We start from the raw sequence: 17597 nt of genomic DNA, 5'->3' as shown, positions 1-17597 counted from the left end.
AAGTAGAGAGAGATCTCAGGAAATAACAACGGCCTTTTTTCCTTCCTCTGAACGAATGCTATGAGGCCCAGACATATGCATTTCTATGCATTTCTGCAGTGGTAAAATTTTCAGTATAGAACATGTACGATTTGTTTTACTGAAGGGTATAAATCAGTGATATTTTAATGCATTTTCTCCTGGATTTTTTTTTTTGAGTATCATCCTGCCACACTCACCATGTGCAAAATTCTGGAGGGGTCGACTACTGGAATTAACTAGGGGGGAAAATGAGCATTTTCTCTACTCTGTAAGCTCATTGTGGGCAGAGAATATGTCTGTTATAATGTTAAATTGTATGCTCCCAAGCACTTATTACAGTATTCTGCACACAGTCAGTGCTCAATAAATGCATTTGATTTTTTCAAAATCAAATGTTCTGGCCATACTGTGTGGAAAAAGTTGTAAATTATAGAAATAAAAATAATTATTTCACAAAATCTCTCAATTACTACATTTCACAAATCCTTCAAATGGTCAAATTCAACACTTTTAAAACAATCCACTGAGAAATGAAAAGGAGGTTACCAAAAGACTGAGCCTACATCATCAAATTAGGAAAAAGATTGCACTAATGAATGCTATTTTTAGGTGCTTGTTTTCCTAAATATGAAAAATGCATTTAATTTGGAACTGGAGACATTGACAATATGTATTGCATGAGAAATATGTAAGGTTGCCAGTTGGTAGACATTTATCCGCCTCCCCATGACTAAAGTACTTAGTGGGCAAAACAAGTTCTGTGGTTTCAACACTTGAACATTTTCCATTTGCAAGAAATCTGTTTTGAATGCATACCCAATTTATCCAGTCATGGAATTCAATAAATAGATATAAAAACAGACATACACTGAGGGGGTTTTTTTTGCACATAATGAAACTTTACCAGCCCATTTCTAATTATAAGCTTTCTTGTATATTGTGCTTTATCTCCAAGACTATTCATTACCTTGTTTGTTTTCCCTTCGGGTTTATTTTCTGAGTGTCCTGAAATATGCACCGATAAAATTTCACTGCACATAAATTCAAGCTACATTTATACTAAAAAGCTCCATTTTACCAGATAAGCTTTGGGATCTACCTATCTTATCTATCTATAATTTGCATGAGATAAAAATTAAAGGCCCTTATGACACAAACCAGGATATGATATTAAAATAGATCAAGTGATAAACTGCCATTATTCTGATACAGACTTTTGCACAGCAATATGAATACAGATACAAATGATACAGATACCAATGTTGGGAAATCTATTACAACAGACCTCTGGATTTTGATTGAAAGAGAAATTATACTTTAAACATTATTTCAAATACATAACTAGCTTTATGCCATTAAAAATTCATCCTTATATTAAATAGTATTTTCCACAACATCTATAAATAATTATCTCATATAGGTGGTCTTGATCATGTTCTCTCAAACGAAACCTGGCAAAAGTTTTGTTTCTCTGAACAAAATAAAAGTATTATAGGCCACCCCAGTGTACTTAAGAAAAAACTTTATGAATGGACATATTTCAATAATAATTACCATTATATTTGTTAAGCACTTACTGTGTGTCTAGTATTCTACTAAGCACTGAGGTAGACTCAAGATAATCAGGTCAGACACAGTCCCTGTCCCACATGAGCCCCACAATCTATGGGAGAGTGAGAACAGGTATTAAATCCCCATTTTACAGATGAGGAAACTGAGGCCCAGAGAAGTTAAGTGACTCACCCAAGATTACACAACAGGCAACCTGGGGTTAGAACCCAGGTCATTTGATTCCCAGGCCCGTGCCCTTTCTACTATGCTATGCTGCTTCCTTACATCACCTTTAATTTCTTTCAAAATGGAATATATTGCCTCTAGCTTAGAAACGGAAAGATACAACCTGTCCACATTCCACTGGGTGCATGGTTGAACAGATCAAAGGCAAGAAACGCCAATTTTTTCAGTTAATATGCCTCTGCGACCTCTAACATCCCACGAAGAAGTATGAGACAAACAAGAACAAAAACTCGACTGCTGCCTTAATTGACCAACAGTAGTCCAGACAGACTAGCCATTAGACCTGTGATCACTACTGGAGGGCTGGTGACTCAGTGAATAATAAGAGCTATCTGGAAAGTTGAACTGTCTACAAGGAGGGGTGACAAAAGGGAATAGAAAGTGCAGTAGGTAGCTCTGAAATGCGGGCATTAGGAGACATGAAGGTGGAAATGTGTGTATATAAAGGGAGGTGACTCTATCCCAAAATTCACAAATGGTGTCTGGTAATCATTAAATATCTGATCCTCATTCTTCACCTCACCTTCCTTGCTTAAAAACTACACTATTCACTTTAGAAAGAGGTTCATATGAGCAGGGAAATGAGACTACAGCCATAAAACTTTATTATATATTTCGATACAAAATGAAGTCTTTCTATATAAAAACATCATTTTAAAATCAAATGCAAAAATATTTTAGACCTAAATATTCTTTTTCAATATCTTGGCTGAGAAATAGGATTTTTTTAATGGCATATAACTTATTCATCACTATCACAAGGAAAACCTTAAATATGTTAAGTTGCTGTTGACATTTAATTTTATTCTGCTAAAAAAAGTTGAACTCTATTTCTTGGGTAAACATCGGAATCGGTTAAATGGAGTCCTTGCACAGACCAAGCCTGGAAGACACGGGCAGGTACGATGCATTCTCTTCCCCCAAAATGGAACCTGGAGAAAAGAAAAAAAAAGAATATCTTTGTATTAAAAGCAAGTAAATAAAGGGTAGGACATTCCCTTTTGGAAACTTGGCCTTAAAACAACATACCAAACAATTGCAGACTAATCAGAGAGGAGGTATATTTACTGGAATGACATTTAACTAGTAGCATTGAGCAACTGTCATAAATATAAAAGCTGCGACTGTGCATGGAAAAGGGAAGGAAGTAGTTTTCCACTACAAAAGACTTTGAAGTCCCATTGTCCTTCAAAATAGCATCTCTACTAAAATTTTATCAAATACCAAATGTAAGATGAAGACATAAATACAAGACAGGAGCCCAAACAATGAGGTTCTGGAATGCCGTCAGTTCACCAGCATCAGATCACATTTTGATTGGGCAGGACAGGTGAGAATGGAAGGCAAAAGGATATCCAAACTGCTACTTCATGGTAAATTGAAACAGGGAAATGAAAATACCATCATCATCATCATCATCATCATATGGTATGCAAAATTACATTTAGTGGTAAATACATGAGTGTTTAGAAGAGGCAGAAACAAAAATAGTCCCAGGCACACTGGGCAGCAAACTTAATGGTATAGAAAGGGGCAATCTTTACTGACATGCACACAATGTGGAAGGGATTGTCGGTCTTGTCAGGTGTGTGTGCGCGTGTGCACACACACACACACACATCTCACCGTTAATAGTGTGATCTTCAAATTCTCTTTTTTGCTCTCTATGTCCATATACAGTTCAACACAATTGTTCACAATAGAGCTTGCAAATATCAGTATGGAATTTAGGATCAGAAGACAAACAAAAATAGGAGAAAGATCATAAAAAAGAACATTTAAAAATACAAAATTGAACTTCTCAAAACCTGAGAACCATACCAACAGCATTGTTTGTATTGACCTGAAAAGAAAAATGATACTGCAACTGTTTGTTATACTTTTCTCTAGTAATAATTTTAGTATTTGTTAATCCCTCATCATGTGCCTAATATAAAATAATCAGGTCAGACAGTCTCTGTTCCACCTGGAGTTCACAGTTCAGGGGAGGGAGAATAGAAATGTAATCCCCATTCTACAGATGAGGAAACTGAGGCACAGAGAATTTAAGTGACTGGCTCAAGGTCACACAGCAGCAGGTGGCAGAGCTGGGATTAGATCCCAAACCCTGACTCAGTGGCCTGTGCTCTTTAACTAGGCTACTCTGCTACCCTGTATTTTTCCCTCATTTTCTCCTTATCACCCTCATTTTGTAAGCTCCTTGTGGGCAGGTAACATGTCCACCTACTCTTCAGTCTTGTACTCTCCCAAGTGCATAGTACAGTGCTCTCTACACATAATAAGTGCTCAATAAATATGATGGATTGATTTTGTGCACTGTCTTGACTCTTCCCTCATTCATTCAATTGTATTTATTGAGCTCTTGCTGTGTGAAGAGCACTGTACTAAGCACTTGGGAGAGTATGATACAACAATAAACAGACACATTCCCTTCCCTCATATTGCAGTCTTCAAACAGAGGGGCCTAGTTGATAGAGCACGGGAATTAGAGGATCTGAATTCTTATCCCCACTCTGCCACTTGCCTGCTATGTGACCTTGGGCCTCAGTTTCCTCATCTGTAAAATAGGATCTAATCCTACTCAGGCTGTGAACCCATGTTGGACATATGCATCCAACCTTATTATCATGCATCAAACCCCCATCCTTAGTACAGTGCTTGGCACACTGCAAACACTTAACAAATACCATAATTATTTATGTTAAACTCAGCCTACTTCCTCTTTCTTTTCTCAGACATTTCTAGAACAGGAAAAGTTGGATGAACCTACCTGGATTTAGGTACAAAGGAACTTGATTATTGTGCACATCACCAAATTAGATCACACCCAGACTGACCCACATGACAAGATATTATGCTTCTAGCGAACCCTCTCTGCAGGTTAGCCTGAAGGAATTATGCCACTGGGTAATATCAATCTCTAGACAAATAGCATCTTGGGCCCCAAAGCCAGTTTAGTTCTATTTTATTTGCTCTCAGGAGGCCTGGCCTATACTATTTATCTCTCATCCCAAGGATGCTCGACACATTAGGTATATTTTCTGATTACCCTGGAGGTTCAGCCATTCCTGGGATAGCCCCAGAACCAAATTGGCCTTTTGTGCTGTTCAGCTTGGTGTCTGGTCAGAAAACTGGCTCATAATGCCAATGGGTTCTCTCCTCCTCTCTTAAAACACGGTCCTATGTAGCAGGGGGTCAACATGGCAAGAAAATGTGGCATCACCCATGCACCCGAACAGCTCCATCAGGTGAAATATCAATGAAATGTTGAGAAACAAGGAAAGTGGCAGCATCGCTGCATTTGAGGACTAGAAGCTGAGTGGCAGCATTGAGATTGGTTGGGTTAGCTGGTGGATGAGATTTCATACCCTTCTACTGAAAAAAACTCCTTCCATACTTTCGTTCCTCTCAAAGACTGCCATTGGTCTCAGAAGACAGATTAGGCTATAGATTTGCGGGCTGTGTTGGGTGCAACTCAGTACCTGCTAATATTAAATCGCTGTCAATATTCTACCACCCTATTTCCATTTCACTCTGCACTCACTAGCCACTAATCTCATTTTGCCCCTGCTCCATATCCCTAGTGCCTGCTCCCATTTCATCTTTCCTTCTTTGTTTCATCTTGCATCATCCTCATCCTATCTACCATTACCTCTTTCCTGGAAGCACTTCAAAGGCAGAAATCTCAGTAGTTTGGGGACTGTTGTTTTCTTGCATTTCTCTTTAGGCTTATATTCAGTGTCATTGATGCAACCTAGAGGAATCATTTTCAGGCCTTCTCTACCCAAAGTATGGTCACTGTGATGAGACTTTAATATAAGGAAAATGGAGCCATACAAAGACATTAAATGAGGTAAAAGCCAGAGAGCTATCAGAAAAACTACCAGAACCAATGCGACTAAACTTTCAAATATTCTGAGGTGTACTTGCTAAAGGCTTTAATTCCAAATTTGCTCCTCAGAAGAAGGGAGTCCAGTTGTCAGTTTTTGAAATTTTAAAATCTTTTTTTCCTGATGTGACGTCTATTCAAGCAAGTGGAGCAAATCCAAAAGAGTGAATGGCTTTCCACTGAGCCAAAATTCAAATAAATAATAATAATAATAGCATTTGTTAAGCAATTACTATGTGTGAAGCACTGTTTTAAGCACTGGGGGGGAGACAAGGTGATCAGGTTGTCCCACGTGGGGCTCACAGTCTTAATCCCCATTTTTACAAATGAGGGAACTGAGGCTCAGAGAATTAAGTGACTTGCCCAAGGTCACACAGCTGACAAGTGGCAAAGCCGGAATTCGAACCCTTGACCTCTGGCTCCCAAACCCGGGCTCTTCCCACTGAGCCACGCTGCTTCTCTGAGAATGAGCAAAATAAAAGTAAAAAAAAAAAAAGAATGACATAATTACAAACTTTCAAGTAGATGTTCCAGTTCTCTTAATTTTTAATGGGAAGAGGAATTAGGTGGCTAATGTAAATATAAAAATTCATGTTAGATTCCAAATAAAGATTAATTTTCTCTTATAGCTACAAAATATTACTCAGAAATTAGTTAAATTAGTTATTAGTTAAAACATTTCTGTTTCACCTGGCAGGGACTAATGTCAAATACTACCATATTCCAATTTTTGGTCTTCTCTCCAGATAGGTGTTATATTTTCTACTTCAGTATATAATTCTCAAACACTAAAGAATAGAAGTCATCAACCTGTTGAAATTGCTAAAGACCCAAATGTCAAATACGACTGGAAGTTTACCTTGAGAGAAAAAAAAATACCTTTAGAGCAAGACATCCAATTGTATTTTTCTAGCCACTTATGAATTTCAACTCCATTAGTCCAATATTGTTTTCATTATCAGAATAAACATACTTTTGAAAGACATGGCTGAGTTATGGAAAGATGGAAAGTTTGCTATTTATATATGCCCAACTTCTCTTTAGCAGCCTTGTGTTCCTTGTCACAGTTATTTCAATCTTCTACATATAGTGCATACTGCTTATGAAAATATAATTTTCCTTAAACACAGTGCTTAAAGGTTTCATCCAGCATTAAAACAGGCCTTTAATCTTATATGTTAAACTGAATTCTGTAGTAATGTTCCAGTGAGTCTCTGATGCATCAGTTGCTGGTGCTGTAGAAGGCCTTGGCATTTGCTGGAAAATGTTAAACAAATCTCAGCTTACTTTAATAACTACACTTTTGACATGGCTATACTAAAAAAATAGAGTCCATCAACAAACTTTTATTAACATCTTTTGGAGAAGGAAATCACCTAGTGTTTAAGATAGTAATATCCTGTTTTGATGACTCAATCTAAGTCTTGGGTATTTAGCTAGAAGGTATTTGACTGAGAACTAGTTTATACCTCCAGTGAACTTTGTTAATGCTTTTAATTCTTCTAAGTTCCAGTATAAAAACTATGAACTCCTTAATTTAAAAAAAATCTTGAAACCACTTGTTTAATCTAGGAGAATAAACATGTGGTTAATGCAGTTTTTACCTTCTGAAATTCTGTACATTCCAAATGTGTCTTATTATTACCATTGTTATTATTATCATTGTTGTTATTATTACTATCACTGCCAATGAAGGGAGTACACTTTGTGGTTCTATAAAAGAATATTTGATGCAAGTTTCAAGCCTCTGAAATACAATGATGTTACAAGAAACAAAACTGTAAATATGACAAGGGACAACAGTTATGAGAACAAACTCTTCTGGGATAGAAAGCAATGACAAATTCATAAATGATGACATTTTAAAAAGACTGAGAAAGAACTTTAAGGCAACATCCATGCAGTAATGACACCTTAACCTGCTTATGTATATAGATGTTTGCCACTAAAAATAGATGACTAATAGTTATATGACGGTCATTAAATTCTTAAATATCACTCTGCTGGTTGGAGTCATTTTTTAAGAGGGGACAATGAAGCTTGCATAGAGCTGGAGTGTTTGGGGAGATAGTTTCACTGTAACTAGAAACATATCTTTATGAAACCATGGAAAAGGTGAAAAGCCAATTTTGTCCTCAGATACTCATGCACAACTCCCATCAATATTATTAAAGCCCAGAGAGCTAAACATTCGCCAACTGGCTAAAGTTACCACATTAAGTATTTCCTAAGAAGAAATTTACTGTGCTCTATAACCATGGAGTAGAAAAAAAATGGTAAAATGCTTGGCTTTATTAGTTTTGAACCTTAAACCACATGTGAAAAAGGTTAAGAAACAAAGAGCTAATACAAAAAGTGTAATAATTGAAAATGAGAAAACACAGTTCCTGCTTACTTTTAAAAATAACTAACATCTTCCCCAAATGGTAAATTTTGTTAAAGGTCTTGTTGGAATTAAATAATATTCTAGTCATCCCAATAATCTCAAATCATCATTATTGTTCTCTGTAAAAACTCTTTTGACACTAGTTTTTAAAAATTTGTAGTTGGTGCTATATGACAATTTTTCCCCATGAATGTTTTTCGATAATCTAATTTAAAACCAAATAGATTAATCTCTGTTGAGTCCCTTGTAGTTCTTTCCATTAGGATATTACAGATCCTGATCACATGTCTAGGATTGGTCCAGAATGAGAGTAGAGGGGTTTGTGAGGAGACTGGGCAGCAGGGCCGGGGCAGTCAGAGAGAGAGAGAAAAGAGTGGAAAAAGTAGGAATGAGAATGACAAAAGAGAGACTTTCCACTATCTTTTCTTCCTGTGTTCAGTTTGTCATTTCTATGACTATCAACTTCTGATACCAGAAATGATTTCTTCACAGGCCCCTGTAGGTCCTCCTACTGCTTGAAGGTCCTTGAAAGTTATGCCACTGAGTAAGAGTCATCATCAGCATATACTAACTTTACGAGCCAGTGGATGACAGCTGTCTCCCATGTTGCCCATTGGTGTACACATTCTCAAACTTCTAATCCAGATACTGATGGCACAGCACATACCAACCTCACATTGTGGATCCTTGTCGCAAGCCTGGAGGTCAAGAAATAAATACGTACAATTAGGCAAAATCTAAAAACAAAATCGTCTGTCTTACCAAGAGTCTAAGCCATAATCTGTAGTAGTCCTATTAACACATGTAAGATATTTTGTGATTTGTAGCTAATGTTTCATTACAAGTGTTTAATACAGAAATCAAAGTGCAGATGTCTAAGAAATTATTTTTCCAATATGCCTCAAATATATGAAATTTAACTCAGTTTCAAGTGTCTAATATTTTCAAAATGGGATTGCCTTTAAACCCGAAGAACTACTCTAAAATATTCTTGCAACCCACAAGGCTTTCAGTAATTAAAGAAACTAAAACAAGAGATTTAACTGCAGTGCATATTGGTGCCAAGTTAAAACATGACAACATTATTTAGAAAAGAGGCATGAAAGTTCGAGAAAGTGGTCAAGTTTTTATTTTGAATGTTTTAAGGCTCTGGTCACACTATGTTGCTTTTCTCACATGATCTAATAATTCAGTTTGTCGGACTTTATTCATTCATCAATCCTTCTAGACTGAAAATGGACACAGTAGAGTAACAATTTTTTTAGTTGGTAAAAGGCCTTTAGTTTCAGATGATCAAATTGTAAAAAATAACCAGGAGGTTATGGTTTAAAATAAGCGTTTAAATACCCAGAAGCAGCGATGATTTGTCAAATAAGACCAAAAACATCCTTATTATTTGAGTTAGGAAAATTGGGAAAGTTGAAAAATTAAATCACCATTTATGAGCCTCCTAACATTAATTATCTATGGAAAAAAATAAGTACACATTGATAAGGTGCCTCTACATTGGGCCAAAACTCACTTTTAAAACAGCATCTATGTTGAAGATACAGTTGAAAAATCACAGACTAAAATCCTATTCCAAACTGCACATTTACAGAACTAGTGTTAACTCTGATGCTTCGAATAGATTCATCTGATCAGGAGAAAATTTATCACAAAGCTAAATGTATATTTAACTGAAATTTCATATATTTAAAAGTGTTCAAACTTCACATTAAATATTTTACCCATAACCATCCACAAAGTGAGTTCAGTTCTTTCTAGCATTTGTTCTTCACTTTTAAGGGACCAGATTTCCGATTTTAGAAGTTATCAATCAATCAATCGTATTTATTGAGCACTTGCTGTGTGCACAGCACGAGACGGTCCCTACCCAACAGTGGGCTCACAGTCTAAAAGGGGGAGACAGAGAACAAAACCAAACATATTAACAAAATAAAATAGAATAGATATGTACAAGTAAAATAAATAGAGTAATAAACATGTACAAACATATATACATATATACAGGTGCTGTGGGGAAGGGAAGGAGGTAAGGCAGGGGGGTGGAGGGGGGAGGAGGGGGAGAGGAAGGAGGGGGCTCAGTCTGGGAAGGCCTCCTGGAGGAGGTGAGTTCTCAGTAGGGCCTTGAATGGAGGAAGAGAGCTAGCTTGGCGGATGTGGGGAGGGAGGGCATTCCAGGCCAGGGAGATGACGTGGGCCGGGGGTCGTCGGCGGGATAGGCGAGAATGAGGCATGGTGAGGAGATTAGCGGCAGAGGAGTGGAAGGTGCGGGCTGGGCTGTAGAAGGAGAGAACGGAGGTGAGGTAGGAGGGGGCGAGGTGATGGAGAGCCTTGAAGTCGAGGGTGAGGAGTTTTTGCCTGATGCGCAGGTTGATTGGTAGCCACTGGAGATTTTTGAGGAGGGGAGTAACAAGCCCAGGGCATTTCTGGACAAAGACAATCTGGGCAGCAGCAAGAAGTATGGATTGAAGTGGGGAGAGACAAGAGGATGGGAGATCGGAGAGGAGGCTTATACAGTAGTCCAGACGGGATAGGATGAGAGCTTGAACGAGCAGGGTAGCAGTTTGGATGGAGAGGAAAGGGTGGATCTTGGCAATGTAGAGGAGCTGAGACCGGCAGGTTTTGGTGACGGCTTGGATGTGAGGGGTGAACGAGAGAGTGGAGTCGAGGATGACACCAAGTTTGTGGGCTTGTGAGACAGGAAGGATGGTAGTGCCATCAACAGTGATGGGAAAGTCAGGGAGAGGGCAGGGTTTGGGAGGGAAGACAAGGAGTTCAGTCTTGGACATGTTGAGTTTTAGGTGGCGGGCAGACATCCAGATGGAGATGTCCTGAAGGCAGGAGGAGATGCGAACCTGGAGGGAGGGGGAGAGAGCAGGGGCAGAGATGTAGATTTGGGTGTCATCAGCATAGAGATGATAGTTGAAGCCGTGGGAGTGAATGAGGTCACCAAGGGAGTGAGTGTAGATCGAGAACAGAAGGGGACCAAGAACTGAACCTTGAGGAACCCCCACAGTAAGGGGATGGGAGGGGGAGGAGGAGCCTGCAAAAGAGACTGAGAATGAAAGACTGGAGAGATAAGAGGAGAACCAGGAGAGGACGGAGTCAGTGAAGCCAAGGTTGGATAGTGTGTTGAGGAGAAGGGGGTGGTCCACAGTGTCGAAGGCAGCTGAGAGGTCGAGGAGGATTAGGATAGAGTATGAGCCGTTGGATTTGGCAAGCAGGAGGTCATTGGTGACCTTTGAGAGGGCAGTTTCTGTGGAATGTAGGGGACGGAAGCCAGACTGGAGGGGGTCGAGGAGAGAGTTGGTGTTGAGGAATTCGAGGCAGCGTGTATAGACGACTTGTTCAAGGAGTTTGGAAAGGAATGGTAGAACGGAGATGGGGCAATAACTAGAAGGTGAGTTGGGGTCGAGAGGGTTTTTTTTAGGATGGGAGAGACATGGGCATGTTTGAAGGCAGAGGGGAAGGAACCAGTGGAAAGTGAGCGGTTGAAGATGGAAGTTAAGAAGGGGAGAAGGGATGGAGCGAGAGATTTCATGAGATGAGAGGGAATGGGGTCAGAAGCACAGGTGGCCGGAGTAGCACTTGAGAGGAGGGAGGAGAGCTCCTCTGAGGATACTGCTGGGAAGAATGGGAGAGTAGCAGAGAGTGCTGAGAGCCGGGGGGTTGGAGAAGGGCGGGGAGTGACTTTGGGGAGGTCAGACCTGATGGATTTAATTTTATTAATGAAGTAAGAGGCCAGATCGTTGGGGGTGAGGGAAGGAGGAGTGGGAGGAACTGAGGGCCTGAGAAGGGAGTTGAATGTATGGAAGAGCTGAAGGGGATGATGGGCATGGGTGTCAATAAGGGAGGAGAAATAGTTTGGTCTGGCAGAGGAGAGGGCTGAGTTAAGGCTGGAAAGGATAAATTTGAAGTAAACGAGGTTGGCATGGTGTTTAGATTTTCGCCAGCAGCTTTCAGCAGCTCAAGCATAAGAGTGAAGGAGGCGGACAGTGGCAGTGATCCAGGGCTGTGGGTTAGTGGTATGAGAGCAACGAAGGGAAAGGGGAGCAAGTGCGTCTAGCTGAGTAGAAAGGGTACAGTTGAGAGCAGTAATCTGATCATCAAGATTGGGTAGAAAGGAGAGGGAGGCGAGGTGGGGTGTGAGGCGCTCAGAAAAATGGATGGGGTCAAGAGAGCAGAGATCTCTGTGAGGGAGTAATATGGATTTACAGTTATGCAAGTTACAGCAATGCAAGTTATGCACTGCTCCCATTTGCTGAAAGAGCTATCATTATTTTTCCAAGAATAAAACTTTCATGCAGCGATGATCTGAAATTTGCTTCCAAACCTATTCAGCAATATGCTTTCAAACCAATTCTACTATTTCTAATAAATGTAAATACTCAATGTCGATACTCTAAATCAATGACATTTCTTGAGTACTTACCATAGAGCACTGCACTAAGTGCTTGGGAGAGACAATGCAACAGAGTTGGTAGACCTGTGCCCTGTCCACAAAAATATTTATTTTCAACATAATTTGAAGTTCTTTCCCCCTAAGTTCTTTAGTAGCCTCTTATTTTCCTTCTTCAATCTCAACAAATAATGTGGACTCTAACTGAATAATAACCTTAGTTTTGAATTCATAAAACTAAACGTTTTATAAATATCTGACAAAGATAGATTTCATCTTATGAAATTTACTCATAAGGAAATAGGATTTATGAGACCTTTGTTTTTCTGGTTTATCTTAACCCATTACTGTGTCACTTAGGACAACGTGGGTGGAAAGGGATTCTTATATATTCTTAGTAAGTGCTCAATATACACCATTGATGATGATGATGATGATGATCGGAAAACGTAATTGTCTTCAACAAGTGTGTTGTGATACACACACGATCCGGGTATAATCATTTACAAATATACATCTGTATATTTGGTGAAAATGCATTTTCAAAATAGGTAAAGATGCTCAAAAGGAACCAACAAGATAAATATGAGTAGTTCAGTGTATCACAAAAAGTAATCAAGTGTTCAGATGAATTATTATACTGTAATGGGCCTCTGTCTATCTTTCCAATAAAAAAAAAAGTACAGGAAGGATTTTTTTAAGAAGTTTGATTACATCTACTAGGTTTAAGGGAAACGCAAAGGCAAAGAAAAGAAAATATATCATGATTCGGCAGGAGAAAGAAAGGACAATTCAGCTCAATCTGCATTTTCTTTTTTTCCTTCTGCTTGATCGAAACTTCCTACTGGGAATGTAAACATAAAAACAAAACTTGGAAAGTGAGAAACCTACCAAGTCACTGCCCTACTTATGAACGTTCCCTACCGAGTGCCAATGGGAACCCTGGGCCAGAGCACTGACCCTCCTACTTGGATCTGACGGTGCGCGTGGGAAATGACAACCGTCCCTCATTTCGAATCAAACGTCCTGCCTTGCCAAGGAGTGAGCCCTTTCCTCCACCATATCGGCCCGAAGCGGGTCCCGGGCTTCCAGAACGCGGCGAACTCTTTAGCGGAAGAACCACCACTGGAAGAAAACTGGAGCTCCGGGAAAGAGAAATAATGATAACAACTATGGCATTGATTACGCGCTTACTATGTGCCAAGCACTGTTCTAAGCGCTGGAGTAGATCCAAGGTAATCAGGTTGCCCCACGTGGGGCTCCCAGTCTTAATCCCCATTTTACAGGTGAGGTAACTGACGCACAGAGAGAGAGGTTAGGTGACTCGCCCAGTCACACAGTTGACAAGCGGCGGAGGGATTAGAACACACGACCTCTGGCTCCCAGACCCGTGCTTTTGCCATTAAGCCACCCCTGCCCCACGGCTTGAAGTTCACGTGCGTATTTCCCCCAACACAGTTGCCTTCCTCTCCCTCCCCACTTTGGCCCACTCCCAGGGACCCAGGCGACAGGATGTGCCCTCCTCCCGCCTTCCCCGGAGGGCGGTACCTCGGTCAGCGGCGCTGACCAAAATCTTCTCTCCCCAACCGAGCCCTCGGGACCCTCGATGGACTGTAAGCCACCCCCCTGCCCCCGCCCCGTAGACTCGTTATAGGCAGGGAACACGTCCACTAATTCCGTCGCGTGGCACTCTCCCGAGCGCTTAGTCCAGTGCTCTCCCCAGAAAAATATCCCCGATCGATCGATTGATTGAGAGACCCTCCGGCCTCCTCCGGGCTAAAGTCAGGGAACGAATGCGGCGGCCGCGGCGGGGAAGGACGGGGGTGTTATTTCCTCCCAGCCTCCCCGTCCCCGTCCTTTCTGGGGCTCGAATCCTCCCTCCCCTCCCGGGCTGTCCCGGGGGCTGGGACCGGCACAGGTGCGGCCGTGGAAACTCTTACCCCCGTAATGACGGCGGCGTCCCCCGCGGGCGGAAAGAGCAGCAGCCCGAGCAGCAGAAACAGCGGGGTCCTCATAGCTCGCTCGGGCGGCAGCGAGAGTTGGGGAGAAAAAGAGAGTGAGAGAGAGAAGTGGTTGTGGGGGGGGGGGGGTGTTGGGGACGATGGAGGCAGGGGATGGGGCAGCGGCGGGGTGGGGGGACACCCCAGGTTACGCCACTAACAGGAAGAGGAGAGAGGCTGGGGCGGATCTCTGGAGCATCCCCAGCTGTTATAAAGCTCGTGGGGCCGCTATTCAAACCCTATCGTGACTCACCCGCTAGGCAACACGTGCAAGAGACACACACACACACCCCGCCCCGCCCGCCCCCCCGACACAAGGTGATCCCTTTAAAAACATCTTTCTTCCTACCGAAGGCCTAATAAAAGCAACTCCGAAAAGCCCTCGAAATGCTCGAACTCATTTCCTCTATACCCTGTGTCTTACTCTTTTCTCCTGACTACTCGGTCCTCTTTATTCTGAAAGTCCTCTTGCTCTCCTCTGCTTTCAGCCAATTAATCAATCAAATTTACTGAGCACTTACTGTGTGCAGGGCACTGTACTAAGTGATGGGGGAGTACAAAAGAACAGAGTTGGTAGGCACGTTCCTTGCCCACAGCCATATTACAGTTTAGAGGGGGAGAAGGTAATGGAGGCAGAGAGAAGGGTCACACAGCAGGCAAATGGAAGAGCAGGGATTAAAACTCAGGTCCTCTGACTCTCGGGCCCATGCTCTTTCCACTGGACCATGCTGCCTCCTTGAATTCTCACTTCTCCTTACCTTCTATTCATACTCTCGATTACTGTATGAGATAATTACTGTACTGATAAATGGGAGCATTTATCCCTTTCTTACATCCTCTTTCTTTTTCTTTCCCACATGCCCAGTTGGACTTCTTCACTCTTGTTCAGGATTCCTCAAATGTTGTGATTTCCAGGGTGGATTTCCAGAAGGTGAGATGCCTCTTTGTAAGTACCCCAAAAAACTGGACTATCCTAAAGGTAAACAGAAAATCTGGTGGTCTAGCAAAACTGAGTCACAAGTGGTCTTCTCAAGGCCCTGGGAGATGGTTTATCCTCTAAGTTCTACTCTTGATTATCTTTGTTTTTTTTTCCTTTTTCTTAATCTATAAAATAAATAGAACAAGGTGATATGACCTATTACATTTTAATGCCCACTTTAGCTGATCATTTATTCTGTTTTCTAAATTTTCCCTTCTTGATGGACAGGATTTCAGATGCATTTGAGAAGCAATATGTAGCCTTATTTATTTGAAATCTTGGTTCAATTCTGGTCAAAATCTATCATTTATATCATGTTCTCTGGTGTCAGACTGATTAGCAGTATTGTATACCTCTTTCTGCTCCTTTAAAACTCAGCCATTGGAAAGAGCTCAGGCCAAGATAGTACAGTCATAAGTTTCGAATCAAAGCTGTGAAAAAGCCATTAATATCCTAGAAAAGATGAAAGCAGAAGCAAGTGACAGAGTAGTAGAAAAGGAAAGTTTCCACCCTCGATGCCAAGGCAAGTGCAGGAAGGAGACAATGTAAGTGCCAAACACATCCAACATGCATTTTAGCATTCCTGGAACTTGAAATTGTGTACTTCATGTTTACTATTGTAGAGTGTTTGCAATTACCCAGTCTATACTAAAATTACAAGATTTACTGTAACGCTGGCTCTACTAAAGCAAACAAAACTTGACTTACATTTTAAATGAAGTAGAGGGATCAGTAAATCATTTTAACCTCTTCTTTCTGACCCATCTATCCATCTCACTTGACATTAAAGGAGAAAATGATGGGTTCGCACTAAAGAATTGCAACAGAACAGTATCGGGAGAGAATATTAGTTTGGCATATTAGAAATGGGAAACTTTCTGGCATAGGAAGCACCAGGTTTTTTTCTCATTAATGAGGAAGGTGATAAACACACCCATTAGAGGCTCAAACAGTCATTCAAAAGGGAGAGCCTAGTAAAGACCAAGGGTAGGAAATTATGAAGTGGAGGAAAATCATTTTTTAAAGGTCTTCCCTCAGCCACGTCCTTATAGCTGTTACTGAGGACTCCAGCTCCAACATTAACATTATTAGGGAATTTCACCCTATTAACTATTTCATAACCAAATTCGGGGTCAAAAGTCAACTGTTGCAGGACTTTATTGGGGAAGACTTAACATTTTCACGTGGAGAAGAACTTGGAGAAGTGACAAAAAGGAGCAGTGAGATGGCAAGCCTCAAGAGAGCACATGAAACTGGACCAGGAGGAAAACAAAGAGGTTTACGTGTGTACTAAGAGTTGGAGGGTTTACATGGAATTGAATTAACCCATTTATGTTTGCAGTGAGGAACTCTATAAAGGATCCTTTAAAAATGAATCATCCATACACCAATCAATCGTATAGTGATATTTAATAAATCAGGTCACAGGAGCAATTTGCTTCCTTGAAAGTAGTAAAATTATATAATGGGAGAAGTTAATGGCTCTCAAATAAGCAGAAGCCATAAAAAAATCAGTAGGTTAGTAAAAGCCATAGGAAATTTTAAAGAAATAGCATCTGCAAAATGATGACACGCAAACATAACCTACAATTGAAAGGGGGGAAAGGGTCTCATAATAGGAGAAAGTGTATCTCCTTGTAAAGTGTGAGTCCTAGAGTGACCATTAAACTCATGGATGACCTGGAAGAGAAATGAACAGTTTTGGGAGGTGGGTAATAGAAGCTGGCAAGGAAAAGGGTCATTCATGTCTGTGTTGGGGTGGAGCTCCCTCTAGTCATTCTGATCCTGGATCACATTTAATCAATCAATGGTATTTTCTGAGCACCTACTGTATGCAGAGCACTGTACTAAGTGCTTCAGAGAGTACAATTCGAGTTGGTAGACATGTTCGCTGCCCACCAGGAGTTTACAGTCTAGAGGTGGGGACAAGCATTAAATTATGGATGTGTACATAAAACCTGTGGGATGGAGGGTGGGGTGACTATCAAGAGCTTAAAGGACACAGATCTTTGTGGGCAGGGAACCAACTCTGTTGTGTTGTATTCTCCCAAGCGTTTAGTACAGTGTTCTGCGCACAGTAAGCACTCAATAAATACCATTGATTGATTGATACAGATACA

The 17597-nt window shown here is 40.8% G+C and overlaps 1 protein-coding gene across 1 annotated transcript; it reads right to left on the bottom strand.

Moving 5' to 3' along the window:
- Positions 1 to 2533: 2533 nt before the first annotated feature.
- Positions 2534 to 14579, bottom strand: PROK2 (prokineticin 2). Its single transcript, XM_038740361.1, has 3 exons — positions 14439 to 14579; positions 8666 to 8791; positions 2534 to 2750 (listed from the first exon to the last, which is right to left on the bottom strand). Exons 1-3 carry the CDS (start codon positions 14511 to 14513, stop codon positions 2646 to 2648), a joined length of 306 nt encoding a protein of 101 aa, XP_038596289.1. The 5' UTR covers positions 14514 to 14579; the 3' UTR covers positions 2534 to 2645.
- Positions 14580 to 17597: the final 3018 nt, after the last annotated feature.

This window comes from Tachyglossus aculeatus, chromosome X1 (assembly GCF_015852505.1).
Source record: "Tachyglossus aculeatus isolate mTacAcu1 chromosome X1, mTacAcu1.pri, whole genome shotgun sequence".
Taxonomy (NCBI): Eukaryota; Metazoa; Chordata; class Mammalia; order Monotremata; family Tachyglossidae; genus Tachyglossus; species Tachyglossus aculeatus.
The sequence above is the reverse complement of the archived record's forward strand: the minus strand, read 5'-3'. Positions and strand labels throughout refer to the sequence as shown.

Bases quoted from the DNA above. Each gene is read 5' to 3' on its own strand.
- PROK2 (XM_038740361.1), bottom strand. From the start codon at position 14,513: ATGAGGACCCCGCTGTTTCTGCTGCTCGGGCTGCTGCTCTTTCCGCCC. The intron at 8,792-14,438 runs GTAAGAGTTTCC...CTTGACCTCCAG, and splicing joins ACGCCGCCGTCATTACGGGG to GCTTGCGACAAGGATCCACA. The intron at 2,751-8,665 runs GTTAGTATATGC...TCTTTTCTCCAG, and splicing joins GTCATCCACTGGCTCGTAAA to GTTCCATTTTGGGGGAAGAG.